Source organism: Pundamilia nyererei, unplaced genomic scaffold (assembly GCF_000239375.1).
Source record: "Pundamilia nyererei isolate P.nyererei 1_Seehausen unplaced genomic scaffold, PunNye1.0 scaffold00115, whole genome shotgun sequence".
NCBI classification, from domain to species: Eukaryota; Metazoa; Chordata; class Actinopteri; order Cichliformes; family Cichlidae; genus Pundamilia; species Pundamilia nyererei.
In genome coordinates, this window is record NW_005187516.1 from 484,359 (window position 1) to 504,047 (window position 19,689).

Sequence of the window (19,689 nt, forward strand, 5' to 3'; positions counted from 1 at the left end):
CATTCACACACTGGTGATGGTAAGCTACATTGTAGCCACAGCCACCCTGGGGCGCACTGACAGAGGCGAGGCTGCCGGACACTGGCGCCACCGGGCCCTCTGACCACCACCAGTAGGCAACGGGTGAAGTGTCTTGCCAAAGGACACAACGACCGAGACTGTTGGAGCCAGGGCTCGAACTGGCAACCTTCCGATTACAGGACAAACTCTTGAGCCATGATCGCCCCCACATCAAAATTCTGACACAGCTCAGCCACATTAGCTCCACAGTGTGTTAAAATTACAGGATTTTTATTGTAGTGGGGCATTCACATCAAAGAAAAATGTAACTGACTAAATGTAGTAGGTACATGTGTGAAAGAAGTCCTGATGATTCATTTACAGACACAGTTTTTAAATAAATGTGTGCATTTGTCTGCGCATCAAGCTTTATAATAATAATAACAATAATTTAGGACCTCTAGATCTGCAAAGTCATATGCTTTACCTGGAGGAAGTGGCCAAGGAGATGAGAAGGGCTTGTAGAATGCCTCTTATGTAAACTATGGGGCTTTTCTTGGTGATGAAGAAGTACATGGCCGGGAGGATGAACAGTCCGTGCAGCACCAAGCCCATTACCACAGTGATGGCATAAAAGCCCAACTTCTTCCCCATGGCCGAAGGGTCGTCCATCTCTAAGATCTTTCCAGCCACCAGAAACACAATACCAAAGGGGAAATACCTGCAGAAAGGAGGAGGGAAGGACTGCTGAACACAGTGATACTAATATTAGCATGTTGACATATTTAATCCAAACAATTTTAATATGCTGGTGGTTACTAGTTTCAAGGACCTATGATCTTAATATAATGTGTAGGATGCTAACATTTGCAAGTAGTGGACAGATAAAAGGCTGCCAATAAATGACCAGTCTAGCATCGTTACAATAAACCTTCACTAGATGAAGGCTTTAAAGTGGGGCAGGTCTGTTTCACCTTTTTTTTGTAATCCATCCAATTGTTGTTGAGACATTTACCTAAATACGAAAAAGTCTGATCTAACTAATATCAGAATATTTCAAATTTAACATGCCGGAGAGTGAATGGCAAACAGTGCAGGTTTTTTTATCAGTGTTAGTTATAGTTGATCAGTAAAACTTCACAAATGTTGTTACTTTTCTTTTGTTAGGGGTTTCTTGTAAAATACTGCTCTTACCAAATGACAATGGCAACAATCTTCAAAACCGCCTCATTCAAACTCTGACAAAAGTTGACCAAAGCACTTCCGTTGGGTCCCATTCTTCCCAGCATTATTCCTGAACGGGAAAAAAAAAATGCAAGCATGCATCTGCAGGGATGTTTTCAACAGTATTAAGTGATAAGAATGGGAACATTTGTTTGTTCCCTGCACAGCACAGAATGAATGAACCAATGGTGGGTGGAAACCAAAATCATCGGCCCTTTGAGGCCTCACTTAAGTTTGCTTTTTTGAGATATATATTTATGCATGTGCATTGTGGATATTAGTGCGTGTGGGATTCATGTCAAACACTTACCCATGGTTGCAGAGAATATAACGATCCCCAGTACATTCATGCCTTCGCTGGTGCCGGGAGATGTTTTCACGATGACGTCAGGAGGTGGCGTTAGATCCAGGGAGAAGTTCTGGGTGTCGGTGCCATTGTCATCCTGGATGCCATAAATGTAGACCCTCCGCGTGGTTGTCTCATCCAGGAGCTGAGCGACTGTCGGTTTGGGGATGAGTTCTGCGACTCTCTGGGTTCGATACTTGAAACCAAAACAGAGCACAGTGAACGTGACATACCAGATTCTTACATGATAATGAAACACGCTCATTTGTGTTTGCATTCTCGCACGGCAACAAATTAATTTTATTCTTTTTGCAAATGCGTTGAAATAAATGGACAATAGAAGATAATATAAAGAGGCGTTGCAGTTTAGATTAAAGATTAGGGGGTAACAGAAATCTATGCTTTCAGTGTTTGAGCTTACCTGTTGAAACGTAGCTTGGACCAAGTTGGCTGGAAACATGTTGCTATAAAAGAGAATTTAGGGAATTTGTTAATATCTTTCAGTGAAAAGCAGACACATTGTAATGGATCCAAAGTAAAATGTAGGTTAACAATCCCAGAAATGTAATCAATGCAGAGAAATAGAACAGTTATAACTTTGCTTTAACAAAAGCTATTTCTGTGTATCTCCTCTTTTTTATATTGGCTTTGATATTACGGGTGTATAGGAATTTCTTTTACTTATGTATTATTCACATTATTTTATTGTATAACGCCTTGGTGCCACTGGATTTTAACAAGTCTCACACTCATACATTAAGACAAATGGTGGGGGTCTAGTAAGGAAGCTGGGGGAAGCAGACAGCTCCACAGGAAGAAACTTTTGTCTCTTCGAGGACTCTGGGAGGTAGCAAGGGCCTTATGTGTGAAACAGCTGTGTACTGCCTTTTGTTCCTGAAGAAGGTATTTAACCCTTGTGTGGTGTTCGTATTTTTGTTACTCAGCCAGTGTTCATGGGTCTGGTGGACCCGCTAGAGTTTTGGCTTTCCAAATTAACACTATCAAACAATTTTATGTTAAATTACTCAACAGATGTTTACTTCATCCCAATTACAAGACATATGAACAGCAAACATGGTTAATTTTTTTCCCTTTACCTTTGTTAGATCACATTTATGAATTAATGTGCTTCTCGTTTTTCTTTTATATAAAATGTTATAAATAAATCAGTTATAATCAAGTGGAGTGAGTGGAAAGACACAACACATTTACACGTGAAAAAATAATTAATTGTTTAATTTTTCTTTTGAAAAAAACTGAACACGGGTCTCACAGACCCGAACACCATACAAGGGTTAACTGAGAGCCATGCTAGGCTCAGGGAGACTCTGCTGACCTGCCCCGCGGTCATGCAGGCTCTCCACAAGCTTGGTTGTCTGTTCTTTGTGTGTTTTGATTAAAGAATGTTAGCTACCGCTCACCGCTCGTCTGCAGGCTTTATTTAAATGGAAAACTTGCACAACACGGGGTAAATCTTTCCTGTACATCTCCTCCCTGTGAAATTGGAATTGATTAAATCAGAAATTCAAAGAAGGACGACAGCTTCTTTATGGATTCTGCATCATTACTACTGTGCAAGAAGTCTTACTCTAATAAAATTACACTGATAGTTTGCTTTGTTGGTAAATAGACTTTTCTGCATCAGTCCTATCAGTCCTGACAAATGAAAATCTCCACATCTCATATCTCTGAAGAAAAGAATATTGAGTTCTTCAGTTCTTGAGCTGCCACAGAGTGGACTCAGGTGCACGGACAGATGAAATCTGAAGACAGAGGAGCAGTAGAAAATAGAGAACAATCTCTTTCTGGAGAGGAAAACAGATGCCCACCATCCATCGAGGTGAAATGAAAGGTTGTCCGACAAACTCATTCAAAGGATCAAAGATAAAATGAGATACGTTGGTTAATGACTATATATTTCCAGGATGAGTTATTGATAGAGCATCATAAACTCTAAGTATGACTAATACGACTAGTCCTCTCTCTGTTTTTGTCATGTAATAAATAGCAAATGAGTCACTGTATCCTTACACAGTGTAAGCTGGGATGTGGATTGGCCCCACGTTCATGCAGACCACAGATGAATATAAAGTAAGTGAGCAGACCTGCATCGTGATCACTGTAATTTAATTGTCAGAGTTTGGTGTTTTTTTAAATACGTTTTTTTTCTGTAATTCAGTTTCGACCACTGATTTAAGAGCTGAGACAACACAGCGACAGGTGTCTAGTAGCACTATATCCTGACAGAAGAGGAGGGTCAGGTATTTAAAAGGTATTCTTTTTTATTTAAATAGAAGTTATATAAAAAGCTAAATATGCTTTAGTTTATGAATTATCTGTAACAAAAAATTAAGTAATGAGCAGATGATTTTTATTAAAGTTGGACAAAGACTACAGTGCAAAAGATGGTCCTGTTAAAAGGGAGTTTTTCCTGTTAAAAGGGAGTTTTTCCTTCCCGCTGTCACCACAGTGCTTGCTCATAGGGGGGGTCATACAGTTGTTGAGATTTTCTTTGTTTTCTTTGTATTATTGTATGGTCTTTACCTTACAATATAAAGCGCCTTGAGGCAACTATTGTTGTGATCTGGCACTGTATAAATAAAACTGAATTGAACTGAACTGAATAGTTTACATGCCTAAATGCATGGAATTTCTGCCATTTAATATGCTGATTATATATTTATGTTAAGATGCAGTTGAACAGGTTTACCTAAAATGTGACCAAGCCACTGAGCCACAGTGTCTTTAGGACAGAAGACAAAGTCAGGTTCCTCACAGCACATCATTGCTGTTCCACGATATGTAGGAAGGAAATCCCAGATACTACACAAACATGACTAATAACTTATAAAGTATTTGTTTTTTAAGTCAAGAGCTGCTGGGATCACTAAATGCACAATGAATGACAAGTGAGTGGTCTAATAAATACAGGAGAGTTATGAGGTGCCCTTTGTTTACGTGCAGACTACTGCCTGTGTAGTATTCTGTGCAAAGAGACTACTGTCCAAGGTCTGCGTTGTATTAGTGCTGCTGGTAAATCCCACAGTGACACAGAATTTAAACCACAATCAGAAATCAACCATCACATTTAAGATGCAGTGAGATTAAAAGCCACACTGCATCTGGGTACGTGTACATTAAGAAGAGTGACGTTAAAAACCATATGGCAAAGATTTCCAGAAACATTGCAGAGTGAGTCACAAGACTGCGGTGAGTATCCTGCACAGATCAAACCAGCGGGATATCCAATCAGAGCAAAGCTGGCTAATGAAACACTCTGACCCCAGGGTTCCCCTAATAAATCCAAGAATGCACATATTCTTACATAGCATGCTCATTATAGATGCTTATCCAACACATTCACACATGAGCACTGACAGTTGAGTGATACAGCAGGCCTGCATGATAGATGAAGGCTGTAAAGAAGCTTTGCGGGATAAATCCAAAGCACAGCTGTGCTCTGTAACCCCCCCTCGAACACACACACACACACACACACACACACACACACACACACACACACACACACACACACACAGAATCTGTGAACGACAAAGCTTCACCACTGCACATGATCAGGTCATAGATGGATTTCATAGGCTTGGCCAGTTTATTACTCCCACTTATTGACAGTGTGACTGGAAGTGAGTCTTCCAACTCTATTTTATTTTTATTATTTAAAAGTTCTTTTTTTTTTTTTTCCAAAAAAACAAAATTTGTTCATAATTCATCATTTCCATGTTTTCGTTTGCCTCCCATTCTGTGCATTTAGGTTAAAAAACCACAAATATCAGATATCCTTGTGCACAGGTCCACACCTCAGCCACTCTTCTTTTAGTCTACTGACCTGCCGCGAGTCTCTGTCATGTTTCAGGTCTATCTCTAGCACAACAACCCAGCCCTTCAGCAGCACTAATTAGCTTAGCACAATAACCCACTGGCACATAAGGTTCCAGGCTTTACACTCCGACCTCAAGCACCTCCTTGACTTCTGCCTCCATGAGCACGCAGAGCAAATCTGCTTTTCATTCACGCTATAACCTACACACGTTTGTTTCATTTGCAAATCCGCAAAAGCCAAAACGCGCACATTAGCAATACAGCATGTGAATTAGATTCGCTCTGGAATAAAGTCGATCTTCTCCATGGATTTTTTTTCTTTCTGCTAGATTGTTTTTCTTAAGATTATTTTCCATGACTTTGTTGATATGAAATTGTACATAAGCATTTTTTAAGCTTTATTCATTTTTAAATACAACATTTCCATGTTGGTTAAAAAAGCAACAACAGGCTGAATTTTAATGAGTTAAACAAAAGTCTTTCCCAACATCTTGTTCATCTAATGACTCAGATTTCTCTGAAGCCTCGCTTTTGAACTATTGACACTAAATACACAAACTTACTTTAATCCAAAGAAAGCAAAATACATACAAGTTTTTACTCCCTTCATCCTTCTTCCATGGGACTACATAAAAACAAGCACTTAGGCAACTCTCGTTAACATAGTCTATGCATTTTCTGGCGCTACACTTGCAGCGCTCTGAGCATAACGGAAATAATTAGTGGTCTCTTACCGAATGAGGTCCAGCAGAGCATCAGCAGAGCTGGTCATTGGCTTCTTGCTGTCCTCAGAATCCTCCTTCTGTGCAGCTCCACCCGGGTGAATGATGTAAACCATGAGAATACCAACTACCACAGCAACAAAGGTGGTCCACAGGTAGTATGAAATGGTCATTATTCCCAAGCGGCTGGAGCACTTGGCATCCAGAGCAGCCAGACCGGACATCAAACTGAGAGCAAGTGGAGACACACAAAGGCGGAAAGAGACAAGATAGAGTTAGAAACCAAGAGGGAGTTGAAGAGATTGTGGCTGAAGAGATGCTTCTGCTCAGTGTCAGAGTGAACATTTTGAAGCTGAATTTTTAGTTTTCCTGCAGAAGAAGAAAATCAGTAGTGATCAGCTACATGCAGCTGCAAATGTTCAGCCAACTCGTGTAATGTAGATCCTTGCTGTAACCATTTACCCTGCAAACAAGTGGCCCTCTACTACACAATCCAAAATACAACTATTTATTATTTTCTTGCTTTACTGATGCTAGATTTAACTTTAAAACTCTTGACTATTAGAATAAAAGTTCCCAAACATATGAATGAGTATGCTGGGTCTTAAAGTGTATTATGATGAAAATAAACCGCTGGTGGTTCAACAGGCTCCAAATTTGTGAAATGCCAGAGGAAATATTCTGGCAAGCTTCAAATTCACCTTAATAACATGCTTTATGTGGATATGAAAGCAAGCAGAGCTTTAACTAGGTGTGCAGCTTTGAAATGAATGCAGCACTTAACCAATCTCAATCAGCCTGTTTCAATTTTGAGAAGCTCTCCGTGTAAGCCTCTGCAGTCTTAAACAAGACACGGCTTCTTCTACCTTAAGATACGTGAATTCAGCCGTGTAGCTTTGCACTCATCCCTCTATGCCAGTGAAGGGGATGAAAAGTTGTTCTTACAAACATTCGAAACAGTCGATGTTAATTTGCATTTGTATGGGCAGCTCTGAATACAGCGTCTTTTCAGATATTTGTTTTCACTGTACAAAGACGGTGACGCTCGTCGTATATACAAAAAAAAGGAGTGAATGAGGGAGATTCACATAATTGGCTTCTCGGTGAGTTAAAAAAAAGTGAAAAATAAATGCAAATGACATATTTTTGGGAAGTGTGGGAGGATGTGGAGGGTGATGCTCGTGAAAGCAGAGAAACAGCGGTGGAGAGATCTTGATCTGGGGAGACAAGATTTTCTCCCCATCCTGTGTAATCTGGTTCGACTTGGCAAGTGTTTGGGTGGATGTGCTGAGTTTTTCTGTGCACTCGCTGCCTGTGCTGAAACTCATACTGTCATGCCTCCTTCCATCATTTTTCAAATGCAAACTAGAGAGTCTCCATCTCCTGCAGGTTTCACACTGGGGACTATTGTGCTTTGAAAAGCCAGTCTGGTCACATGAATGGAAACTTGCGTCTTTCTGTGTGTGTGTGTGTGTGTGTTTGTGATAACATAATAAATTCTTGGGATGGGAGAAAGCATTTGATTGAAACTTGCATTAAAACGCTGCAGAACTTTATTATTAAATGCTCAAATTAAGCGAAGGATCAATTTTTTCCACTGAAGCCAAATCATAATTTCACAGCTGCAAAAACGCTGATGCGCTTGAATGATAAATAAAGTCACGTCTTCACTTGATTTTGCTGTAACTATGGTAACTATAGCACAATCTTGGCTTCCTAAATGGAAAAATTATGCTTTTCCAGTTCGGAGTATATGAAACATTTACTGAGGACTAAAGTTCAGACAGTCAATTCATCTGCATAGATCACTCACCTTTGTTGAGATGTTAAAATGAAAATGTAACTGAATGGTTAAAGAACCACAAGTGTAAGTACAGGATAATAGCAAATTCTAACACTGTTAAATTACTACTGGTTACACTGGATAAAGTCACGGTGGTGTGTTGGTAGTCTCTAAACTGGTTAAATATCTACAACTTTTTTCTGCGTAGCAAAAATGCTTCACAATTAGACTCAACCAGGAATGCTGGAAACTGGTTTGTTACTAAAAGTGAAAGCACAGTCTCTCTGTGAGGAAACCTTTAATGTAATGTTTCATTTTGCTTATAAGTAGCCCAGAATTGCAGATCCCTCGCACCGATCCATCTATGCATCTACAGGGATTAGAACCCAACTTGTCAATCATAGGGCAACAGGTTGGGTACATCTTGGACAGCTCATTTCTTTATATTTTTCAGACTTGTTTGTCATTTTTTATGGTTTTGAGCTGGCTTTCTCGATACCTCTCAAAGATTTTCTTTGGTCATTGGCTAATTTGCCCCTCTTCAGTTCAGTCTTCATACCTGATCATTTTCAGAGAACTTTTTTTTGTTACTTCAGCCACTAACACTGACCAATCATTCAGGCCTGTGGTGTGGGAGATCTTGACATCACTGATGTAATTATAAAAGCAGAAATGTACAGACAGATTTTACCATTTGATTGACAGTGGCTTCATTCTTAAGCATGACAACAATGCCATACGCACTGCCAGTACAGTTAAGACACACCTGGATAGAAAACCAGTCAATGAAAGGTTGAACATTACTGAAGCATCTCGACAGAGAACAAAAGGCAGCCGACATACAAAGATCTTTGAATGTCCTTCAAGAAGTTTGGATTCAGTCTTCAGGAATAGTCCTTCAAGAACTATTCCTGAAGACTTCTTCAAGAAATTAAAAGAAAGCTTGCCTAAGAGAGTTCAATATGTGTTGCAGAGTAAAGATGGTCATTTCAAATACTGACTTTAAAACTTAGAATTGTACAAACTCTGTTTTTGTCTGCATTTCTGTGTTTTTTTTGGAAAACCACTACAACAATTAACTGGTAATAAGACATTTTTTAACCTTTCGTATTCAAAATGCAGCCGAGTATAAATGTCAGTGTCAATAATTTTATCACATGTGATTTGTTTTAACGAAGTCTATTTTACTTTGCTACAAATATCGAAGTTATTACTAAAACTGGCTATTATCTAAAAAATAATTCTAATGAATTAGTTTAAACCTGTCATGAAAGACACCTGCAGTGAAAGGGAATAAAAAAAGTAACGATTTTCTGTTGCCTAAAATGTTAGAGGCTGACTTTGCCTAAACACCTAAACAGTGACATGAGTAACGTCAGGGGTTACAGTGCAGGTGAGCGAACCCTGAGATCTGTGTAGTGTCTCAGCACAGGGAAAAGAAACACGACTCACAGTAATTTCTAATGTGAGCTTCAGTAAATTCTCCTTCTGTACTTGATGTGATCAGCTGACCTGCTGCTCTGGATTTCTACAGCTGAATCCAAGTTGTCAGCAGTTTCACGAGCTATCCTGGCTGACGTCCATCCCCGACACTGACACAATACTGTTTATATTATCTTTACACTGGGCAGCATAAAGCTGATATAAAGTTGCCATTCAGTTAATTAATCTAAGTATCATCTGCTTAAATGCAGCTTCATCTCTGCTACACTTGATGCAGTCTAACTCTGACCATGAGTACCACAGACACTGTGTATCAGTCCAACACAGCTTTACTGTCAATTCACCACAATACTGCAAACTACAATGTTTATCCTGCACTGAACTACCCAGTATTTTCATGCCACGTTTGAATAACACAAAGTTAGCATAGCTTAGTCTGTTTTATAAAAACACATCCTATACAAATCCAACACGCCTGCCTTTCTACATCTTTCTCCATCTCTGAGTGAACTTATCTCACCTTGTGAAATACAGCAGCTGGACCTTTAGCTAGTAACACACTGTGAGACAAACTGCACACAGACAGTTTGTGTGTTTGCTGATGTTTGCTGAATGCTGAAAGAGTATAAATGCTATAGAAGTAGAGAGTAGAAAGTACAGATATTTGTTTAAAAGTGTGGGGAGTAATAGTAAAAAGTAAAAAAGTAAAAGCTTCTATATGCAGATGTTTTCTTAAAAGACCAATAAAAAGTGCAAAGGTAAGAATATGTACTCTCTAAAACCTTTGCCAGTTCCTTTTCCACAAGGGCAGTCTAGACCTTTGCTCTTCTAAAGGCTTTCCAGGAAAACCCTGTTTTGTCATTGGACAGTTTGACCCCGTGTGCACTCAGCTCTGCTTACATCTTGTACTTACAAATCTCAAAAGATTTGACACTCAAAGGTAAATCTGGCATTTTAACTAAAAAAGAAAAAAACTGAATGTTATGAGTTATAACGCTTTATAATTCACCAACCACCGTGATATTAATTCTTATCACATACATACTGCACTGATGGGCAGGTTATTCCACCCACTATTTCTTTCTGTCTATTAAAGAAAAAAAAACAACTCAGTGGTTTACCCTTTTCTGTTTTTTTTCTCCTTGAACTGAACATTGTGATGCGACTGGAATTGCAATCACAGAACGGAGCATCGCTCGTGGGAATAAACCTTGCACCCACTGGTACATCAGATAACAAATGCAGCTGCAGAAATGCTAACTAAAGGGCTTGCCCTGAGCTGCTCAGGGATTAGATGACCCCCAGCAGAAAAATCAAAATGTCATAAGTAGACTGTCACACTGCATTGCACTGGCAACATGTCAAAACATTAATCTTCAGGATAATCGCAGACAACAGTTTAAACTGAATATATATATATGTATATATACACCAGGCCTTTGTGGATTTGCATGTATGAAGCTACAATAAAAGTTAAAGTTTGATGAATGAATTTAATCAACATCATCAGCTTAAATTTACATTGAAATCTTCTAGCCGTCATGTAGCTTCACGTTGACCACAAACAGCACAGCTTGCATTGTGAATTATATGGTAATCCTGAGAGGTCAGATGCACTGCGACTTAAGAAAACAAGATGAAATAAAAAAGAAATGCTGAAAAAGCTCGCAGAACACAAAGAAAGGATTGTGACGGAAACGCTGTTTCAATGCGAAGGACATGCGAAGGACTGCACTGAGACATGTTTAAAAGAAGCGGATGTCACGGCGAGTGAGATGAGCCGTGTGGAGATAACAAAGGAGGATCCAGTCGCAGGCACTTGTGAAGGTGGGAAGGTGGTTTATTGGACACAAAATGCAAATAGAGAAACGGCAAACGGGACTGAAGAGTATCTAAACTGAGAACAACTAAACTACTGAACACAAACCAGGACATGAACATGAAGGAGGATGAGCAGAGGTAAGTGACGATGGACAGCAGGGAGAACACACAGATGAAACACGGTGGATACACAGACGGGCCAGCGACTATGACAGAAGACACGACTTAATAAATACACTCACATTACACACAGGTGGGGGACACAGCTGGGAGTAATTAACGAGACAAGGGAGGTAAAACTGAACACACTCACATGAGACGCAGACCTTCACAATAAAACAGGAAACAAGCAATCACTACACAAAGACGCAGACTAGACACAGATCAAAACCCACAGCAAACATGAGAACACAAAACCTGAGAGCAAAAACCAAAACCAGAATCACAGAAACAATAGATAAATAATAATAATGATCAACAAAGCACCAGCGAACAAAACGATCATTCAAAAATAAACCAAAACAAGAGAACTCAAAATGCTGGGTCGAACCGACCCAGAACCGTGACAGTGGAGGCTTCACCAGTATGGTGAGGGAGAAAAAGATGCAGGTATTAAATGTTTTAATCATATGAATCATAAAATACTCTAGACACATGTTTGCTATCAGCAACCTACTGTTATTTGTCACTTCTGCAGCTGCTCACACATTATGGTATCCCCAAACACACTTGTGTTGTGTTTTGTGAGATTTATTCAGGGGTTTTTTTGTGATTTTGGACCATTTTTCTGGTGTTTTTCTAAGCTACAGTGTGTTTGACCTTTCTGAGCCACCGTAGCATTACTATAAATGTTACCACAATGCTATTTACCCTGCGCTAAACTGAACCAAATTGTCTTTTACAGTATTTTCATGCAACATTTGAATAACAATAATTTAGTATTATTTAGATGTTCTACAGTATCTCTCCCCAACTCTGAAAGTGTCACACATTAACCTTTTATTCTCTCCCTGGGAAATTTAGCAAATCTGCATTTAGCTACCAAGTTACAACGTATGAAAAACAGCACATAAGCACTTTGTGTTTGCTGATATTTGTTAAGGTGTTTTGAGATGACCTTCTACTTAGGAAAAGTTGCTTCAGTGTATGTGTGAATGCAATCTTGCAACTTGCACCATGAATGCATTATAGTAATGAGCAGGAAAAAGGATGCCTTGCTGGTGTAAGGAAGGCGTTGGATGCCATCATTTTCTTATCACACATCCTTATCATCTGCTGGAAGCAGTGACCGACTGCACGTGAGAAATTAACTAACTCAGTATTGACCATTACCCTAATCTGCCAATCAGATTAACAAATGAGATTTAAGCACTCATTTGTTGAGGGTCCTGCAGCGCCATTCCAGATCATTGTAGTCCATGTTAACCCCTGATTATAGCAGTAAATGCTGGAGTCTATCCCAGCTGCCACAGGGCAAAAGGCAGGATACACTTTGGACAGGCTATCAGTCTATCGCAGGGCTAACACAGACAGACAGCTTTTTAGGCTCACATTCATATCTATGGAAAGCTTAGAATTTGAGAGGAAGCTGGTATTTAGTATCCAGAGAGAATTCATGAAAAGTGCACACATAAAAGCCCTGGCCAGCTGGTGGATTCAAACCCAGGAGCTTCTTTCTGTGAACCAAGCTAATGCTAACCACCGCTCCATCTCTGTGCTCTAATGGGAATAACTGCCTTTACTCATCCTAGAACATAGATGTTCCTCAGGACAGCATATACTGTACATAGGTTGGCGGCCTAAGATCTAATGCTGTATCCTAGACATTACTGGAGTCGCAAGAGATAATTATAATGAATTTATGTCACATATACACAAAGATGGTCATTAAATCTTAAGCTAGGAGCTAGGAAATCTTTGAGAGATCTTTGTCCTTCTCTCTGAAATCTGCGCCAAGGTAGGATTACAGCCTGCCATGTGTAGCTGCCTTGACCGTGATGGTTCAAGCACATGCAGAGCAGATCTGCCATAAGATTTTTGGACCATATGGGGCTTACATTCCTCCCTGTTCTACCTTCGTTGAGCTAGAGCTTTACAGTAATCCCACATCGAGATGAAACAGAGGAGGCAGAGACTCCTTGCAATGGAGTATATACTCCTTGGAATCCGTGGCAATCCAGTGATGCTATGACCTGTGTTTCAGGAGATTGCATCAATGTTCAGTTTAGTTTCAATGCTTAATATATTCAGAGTATTCATTATAATTTTGTGCCAATATACTGTAAAAATGAGGCCCAGTCACTCCTAATGGCGAGAATTATCCAGGAGCATACTTGCCACAAGATGAAATCATTAATAGGTACATTAATCTCATCAAAATGGTTCTTTTTAGACTTTTGATTCAAAGGGTTTTCAAATCAATCATCAGTCTGTGCCTTCAAAATAGAATGAGGCACCTAGACAGAGAGGGTTATGAGCTCAATCTGAAATCATGTAGAAAAACGTCATGTTTACCTTTTTGAGAAATGACTTGAATATCAGACGGTCAGTAAGTTTAGTCTACTAACGTTAGATTTTGAAACCATCGCCGCAGTCATTTCCAGACATTTTTCTAAGGAACAGCTGCAACGTTTGCCCACTTTATGAAATTTAATACAAGGCTGTGTCTTTTGGAGCAAAAGGAGTCATGGAGAAGCTTAAGAACGCTGTTTTGATTGCTACTCAGTAGAATTATGTATTAATAAATGACTTATTAACAAATTCATATTTTTTTAGTTGCTGGTGGGTTGCTGTATGGGCATCAGGGTTAGTCAGGAAGAAAAGTGTGCATAGCGCTGCCAGACATTGCTGTGGTATCTGACTCTCTGTACTGTATGCTGAGATTAAGAAAACCAATTTTCTATAAACCTCAAAGTGCACTGTGTGACCTCCCCAGCAAACTAACATCACTATACAGCATGCCGTTGGGATTTTAGCTGTAGGTCTATTTATCTCCCCTTCAGGGTTCAGGGATCAGGGCCAAGACTGAAGCACACCAGACAATGGCAAAATGAATCCTATAAAAATGAATGTTGTGATGTTGGTCTCTTTTAGTAAACTTTTAGTAAGATGGGTAGCTGGCAGTACAGAGTTAGGATTTAACCTCTGTAAACAGTCTTTAGGCGGGACTTTGGGTGCCAGACGATTTCTGGTTTTCATTTGTAGTCTGGAAACAAAACATGGAAGCCACTTGCTGAAATGCAGACTAAAAATCTCAGGCTACAATCTAATGATTAGACTTTTATTATTTTATTTTAACTTATCTGCATTTGTAAACAATGACCTTTGTATGGAACAGGTCTTGGCCCAGGTCTTGGGTTGCTGCATCTGCCAGAAACCCAAAATATTCACTCTTGTCAACAGAAGCTAAGCCAGACGATGGCAGGCAGTCGCTGTACTGTTTGAGCTCAGTCTTGTTTAGCCGTTTACACAGGGATGCTTTAGTAAAAACCCCTAAACACCATAATTGAGTCCAAGAACAAAGCGAATGTTGTCTTGACCCTTTTATTTATTTATTTATAATAATGTTGATTAAATGCACAAACATTCAGGTCACCAAATAGATCTGTAAAGTTCACTTTTACCCTTGAAATCAAATTTTATAATAGTGGCGTTCAATTCAAATATATTTAACTAGCCCAGCATCAGATTCTCTCTTACTCAGTAGGCGAGACACACTTTACCATCAAGCTGTCTCAGCACAGCGAGGTTAAACGCATATTTTCAGCTAATTAGAAAAATTTCCTAAATACCACAATAAAAAAAAGCACTTGATGAAATATAAAGGAATGATTTGCATTCTGACAGCCAGCAAAACAAAACAGTCAAGCTAAAGAGAAGAACACAGCTCTGCACAACTGCAACATGATTTCTGCAGCTTGACAGTTAATCGTCCAAATGCAACACACTAAATCACTCTAGCAACGAAGGAAAAAGGTGCAAGGACTTGAATTTGGTGTTATAGTCGAGTGCATGTCCTTTATATGTCCTTCACTTATGACGTGTCAGTTAAATTACTGTAGTTCTTTATACATCTATTTATAGTCTCTGTCTGGGAAATATTCACAGGGAACTGTCTGACCTAAGTGCGCCGTAGCTGACCACCTGCCTCGGGTATGAGAGCTGAAATCAGGCAGGCATTGCCAATTTTATTGAGCCACACAAAGAGCAATTAATCGCGTGTCGTATCGTGGGGCAAAATAAAAATCACAGCAATTCTCAAAAACAGATACTATCGTTAAGAAAACACATCCTGAGATTTCAGTCTAAGAGAGTGAGAGCTACATTAAACTCCCATACAAACAGCTGGATTTCTATCCAATTCATTTTGTGTGTGTGTGTGTTTTACAAAAACAATTAATTCTGAAAGCTGTGTAAACAACCCGTGGCACACCCACTCAGATCTGTTTTGTAACGCTCATTTTGCTGCCAATTATTTCTTACTCACTTTGCGGTTGTAAAGTGCTCGTTGTGTGGATGCTGCACATTTTGAAAAAAAAACAAAACGCTTTTCATCTCTGACCTTCAGATCTGTGCCAAAGTTAATTAAATTCTAAAGGCCTTCATCAAAATGCAAATGCTCACTTTAAGCGGGCCCTGAATGAACCGAATGAACGTCGCATTTTCAGTATTTGTTACAATTAAAACAAAGATTTAATTTCAATCCTGTGAAACTAAATAAACAGGGATCATAGGGAGGCACAAAGTGCAGTTGCCATTGATTCAGCATGACGCGTTCATGGGATAATCTGGTTTCCGCTTTGGCTGGTGTGCAGATGGCAGTGGGAGGGGAAAAATGGGGACAGACAGGGCATAGGGCTGGGAAGGATATTCACCCCTACATAAGCCCTACTGTACCGTGCAGCCAGTCTGTGCATCCCAGTGTAGCTATCCGACAAAAGCAGGACATTGCTTGCGTGACTGCACTGTATGCATGCCTGTAAAGAGTTATAAAGAAATGAAGGCAGGAGGTATAGCAGTAAGAAGTCATGCCTTCCACCTTTATTATCCAGTATCGCCCCCATCGAGATCCAGGCAGGTATCAGGGTCTGTGTGCTACAGACTCAAATGAATCTCCACGCTAAGAGCATCATAGAGTCGCCCTGATAGCTTTCAAGTTTCTGTGTTGTACTTGGCTGCATTTGGCCTCCTGCCTGCAGATACTGTTTCAGATTAAGTGTGGTTAACGTCTCTTGTCCTCACGTGCTTCGCTCTTGGCAGGAAACCTGCGCTGAGAGGATGCCCTGCTCTGAATCTGGGAATCTGGGGGAATGGATCATGGCTGTGTATAAATAGCAAATCACTGCACAATGCTTCACGCTTTTACTGCAGAGAAAAAGATGGACAGAGAGAAATACACAAGAAAGGCACATAAACACTGTCAGATAGAGATAGAGACAGAGAGGGAGACAGACAGGGAGAGACAGAGAGAGGGAGGATTAACTTCTCATCCAGTCTTTGCTGTTGCATAGATTGTAAGTAGCTTATTGCGCAAAGCAGCCTGCATGTAACCGGTGCGTTCGCATGATTTGTTTTGGGAGGTTTTTTGTGTGTGTGTGTGTTCAGTACATCGCTGACCTCATGCAGGCAACTAAGAGCTTTGGGCCTAAAATAATCAAACTGGAGAACCTGGCAAGCTGTGCTCTACTAAGAATGCATCTGAAGCTACAAAAGGGCAACAGCTTTACTTGCGTATAGACATTACTTTTTAATCTTTAATGCTGAAACACGTAATTGGGCGCAGTAAATATCAGAGAACAGAGATCCAGGCTGTGCTTTTTCCAGCAGCCTCGGTCAACATGAAGCCATGCAGGGGCGTGGTTCCTGTAGGCTATAAAACTCAACCAACACAATTTTAAACTTAAATCAGAGTATGATCACGATTCATTTATAATTGCAGTACGTTCACATTTTGCATTGCAGTCTAACTGCATGCCAGAGCCAACTTTCCTGTTTAATACATTTTATTCAAACGTGCTCTATTTTAATCTTCTATTTTATTTGACTCTTTTAAATCTTATCTGTAGATGCCTTTTATCATTGCCTTGCAGTGGTAACATATTTCATCAAACAAGGCCTTACACGTCTTATTACAATAAGCATGCAGAATTGCCTTTTTCTTTCTTGTTTCACAGCAATTTCCCACAGTGTGTTTTCTTTGTAAAAGAAGACTTGTGCATCTGCGCTCTGTGTTGTATATATAAATGTATAACCGAGGAGGTAGAGTGGGCTGGCTTTGCAGTTTCATACCTGGTATCTGCTCGTGGGTTTTCATATGAATGGTTGACAAATTGCTTTTTAAAAAGTATTCAAGGTAGATTTTTTTTTCAAGTTTGCAGTCAGTGCAGATTCTTTGTGGACAAAAGCCACACCTCCTGCTGTCACCAGACAGCAAGTGACAGCAGGAGGTGTTTTTCATCGTGTCACTCTGAGACAATAAATTACTTTGAAAATGGCAATATGAATTCTTGCTTTTCTATTTCTGCAAGTTTCTTTTTGCAGAAACATTTTTCTCAAATGGCTTCACTCTCTTTAAATGTCTTTGAAAATAGAAAGATGTGTATTTTTATATTATAATGCAGCATTTAATTTCTTTTTTCTTTTACAACGAGGAGCTCTTCTTGTAGATTACAGTAAACACACCATAACATAACAGCTTAATGGTAGAAAAGGAACAGAGACCCTGATTTGTTACTCTGTCCATTTTCAGAGTAATAATCAATACCATAATTGACGGTGTGCAACCTGTAAAATCATTCAGTACATACAGAGGTAGGGGACGAGTGTAGTGACACTGATGTCGAAATGGGGACTGCAGATATTTTGTTTACTAATCACTGCAGCACAATATTGTTATTATGTATAATATAAAACTTCAGTGTACCGTAAAAATGTTTATCTTAATCATGATTGGCTTGGAGCGCTGAAAGCCAACATCAGTGTAGATAATTAAACAGCTCTTTTATCCACTTCAGCATTTAGTACTTGTGTCACTGAAATGTTGTGTTTATGTGTTTGTATTGTGCAGAGCTGTGTTGCCCTTACCTCGATACGACGAGGGGCAAAATTAACATCTTCAGCATCCTCATTAGCAGCTCTCCTGGAAACTGGAAGTACTTGACCTCCTGCAGGCAGAAGAGAAAAGCTGTTTTTTTTGTTTTTTTTTACTTTGCCAACAAATCTGAGGTCAAACACCATGTCAACATCATTATTATTACTGCAACACAAATTGTAAAATGACATCCTCTCTAAATCAGACATTGCCTTCTTTTTGTAACTTACCAAACAGACCCTTTTTAGTATACAACTGCCCTTTAGATTACACTTTCCCATGTAAAGATGACTTCAACACAAAACCGATTGGATCTGAAGAAACGCTCCGAGCCTTGCAAACCTCTTAGGTCACTTGGTATGGACCTTTTAGTTTTAACACTATATTCAGTCACTTTCAGATTACATGTTATCTGTTGCTTTTTTTTTTTCAACCAAAGGCTAAAGTTGTTTTCAAGATCCAACATCAATATCAGTAACATCATTTTGCGTTCAATAACTGAACAGGCCTCAGTGTGTCTTTTGTGCATGTGTTGCCATCTTTCTGATTTTTCTGGCTAAAAAAACTTCTACACTGGCTCAAAACACAATGGCTGAAAAGCAAGGACAAGGACGCCGTTAAACATGTACTATTTTAGAGCTCTATTCATAGTACGGCTAAAAAGCACTGAACCAATCACACTGAATCATAATTTGACGTAATCCCACATTCAAAGAATTTTTCCATTATTTTCAACTAAAATTTTGAGTGACGTAGGTTGAGTTAGAATTTTCATCCCTTTATTTTCCATCCACCCATCCATCCACCCATCCATCCATCCATCCATCTTCTTCCGCTTATCCGGGCCCGGGTCACGGGGGCAGCAGCCCAAGCAGAGAAGCCCAGACCTCCCTCTCCCCAGCCACCTCCTCCATCTTTTCCGGGGGAACACCAAGGCGTTTCCAGGCCAGCCGAAGGATATAATCTCTCCAGCGTGTCCTGGGTCTGCCCCGGGGCCTCCTCCCTGTGGAACATGCCCAGAACACCTTACCCAGGAGGTGCCCAGGAGGCATCCTTATCAGATGCCCGAATCACCTCAACTGATTCCTTTCGATGTGACAGAGCAGCGGCTCTACTCTGAGCACCTCCCGAATGGCCGAACTTCTGGCCCTATCTCTAAGGGACAGTCCAGCCACCCTTTGGAGGAAGCTCATTTCTGCCGCTTGTATTCGCAATCTCGTTCTTTCGGTCACTACCCACAGCTCGTGACCATAACTGATCTACGTCCCTACCCTCACCTATGGTTTATCCTCAGCTATCAAAAACAAACACAAGTTTTCATCAAAGCCACTTGTTGTGTAAAAATGTAAGAATACGTATAAGAGAAGTTCTCTGCGGCCTGCTGGAGCGGTGGGGCTAGGAGGAGTTGGCCGTCCGACTG

At 40.0% G+C, this 19,689-nt stretch overlaps 1 protein-coding gene across 1 annotated transcript in view; it reads right to left on the minus strand.

Annotated features, from left to right (window-relative positions):
• slc1a7a (solute carrier family 1 member 7a) overlaps positions 1 to 19,689 on the minus strand; it is a 40,391-nt gene that overhangs the window by 14,322 nt on the left and 6,380 nt on the right. The window contains exons 2-7 of the mRNA XM_005741912.1: positions 18,263 to 18,342; positions 6,145 to 6,360; positions 1,992 to 2,034; positions 1,535 to 1,766; positions 1,195 to 1,294; positions 488 to 721 (exon numbers count right to left, since the gene is read on the minus strand). Coding sequence (XP_005741969.1) covers positions 488 to 721; positions 1,195 to 1,294; positions 1,535 to 1,766; positions 1,992 to 2,034; positions 6,145 to 6,360; positions 18,263 to 18,342 — 905 coding nt within the window. The remainder of the gene's footprint in view (positions 1 to 487; positions 722 to 1,194; positions 1,295 to 1,534; positions 1,767 to 1,991; positions 2,035 to 6,144; positions 6,361 to 18,262; positions 18,343 to 19,689) is intronic.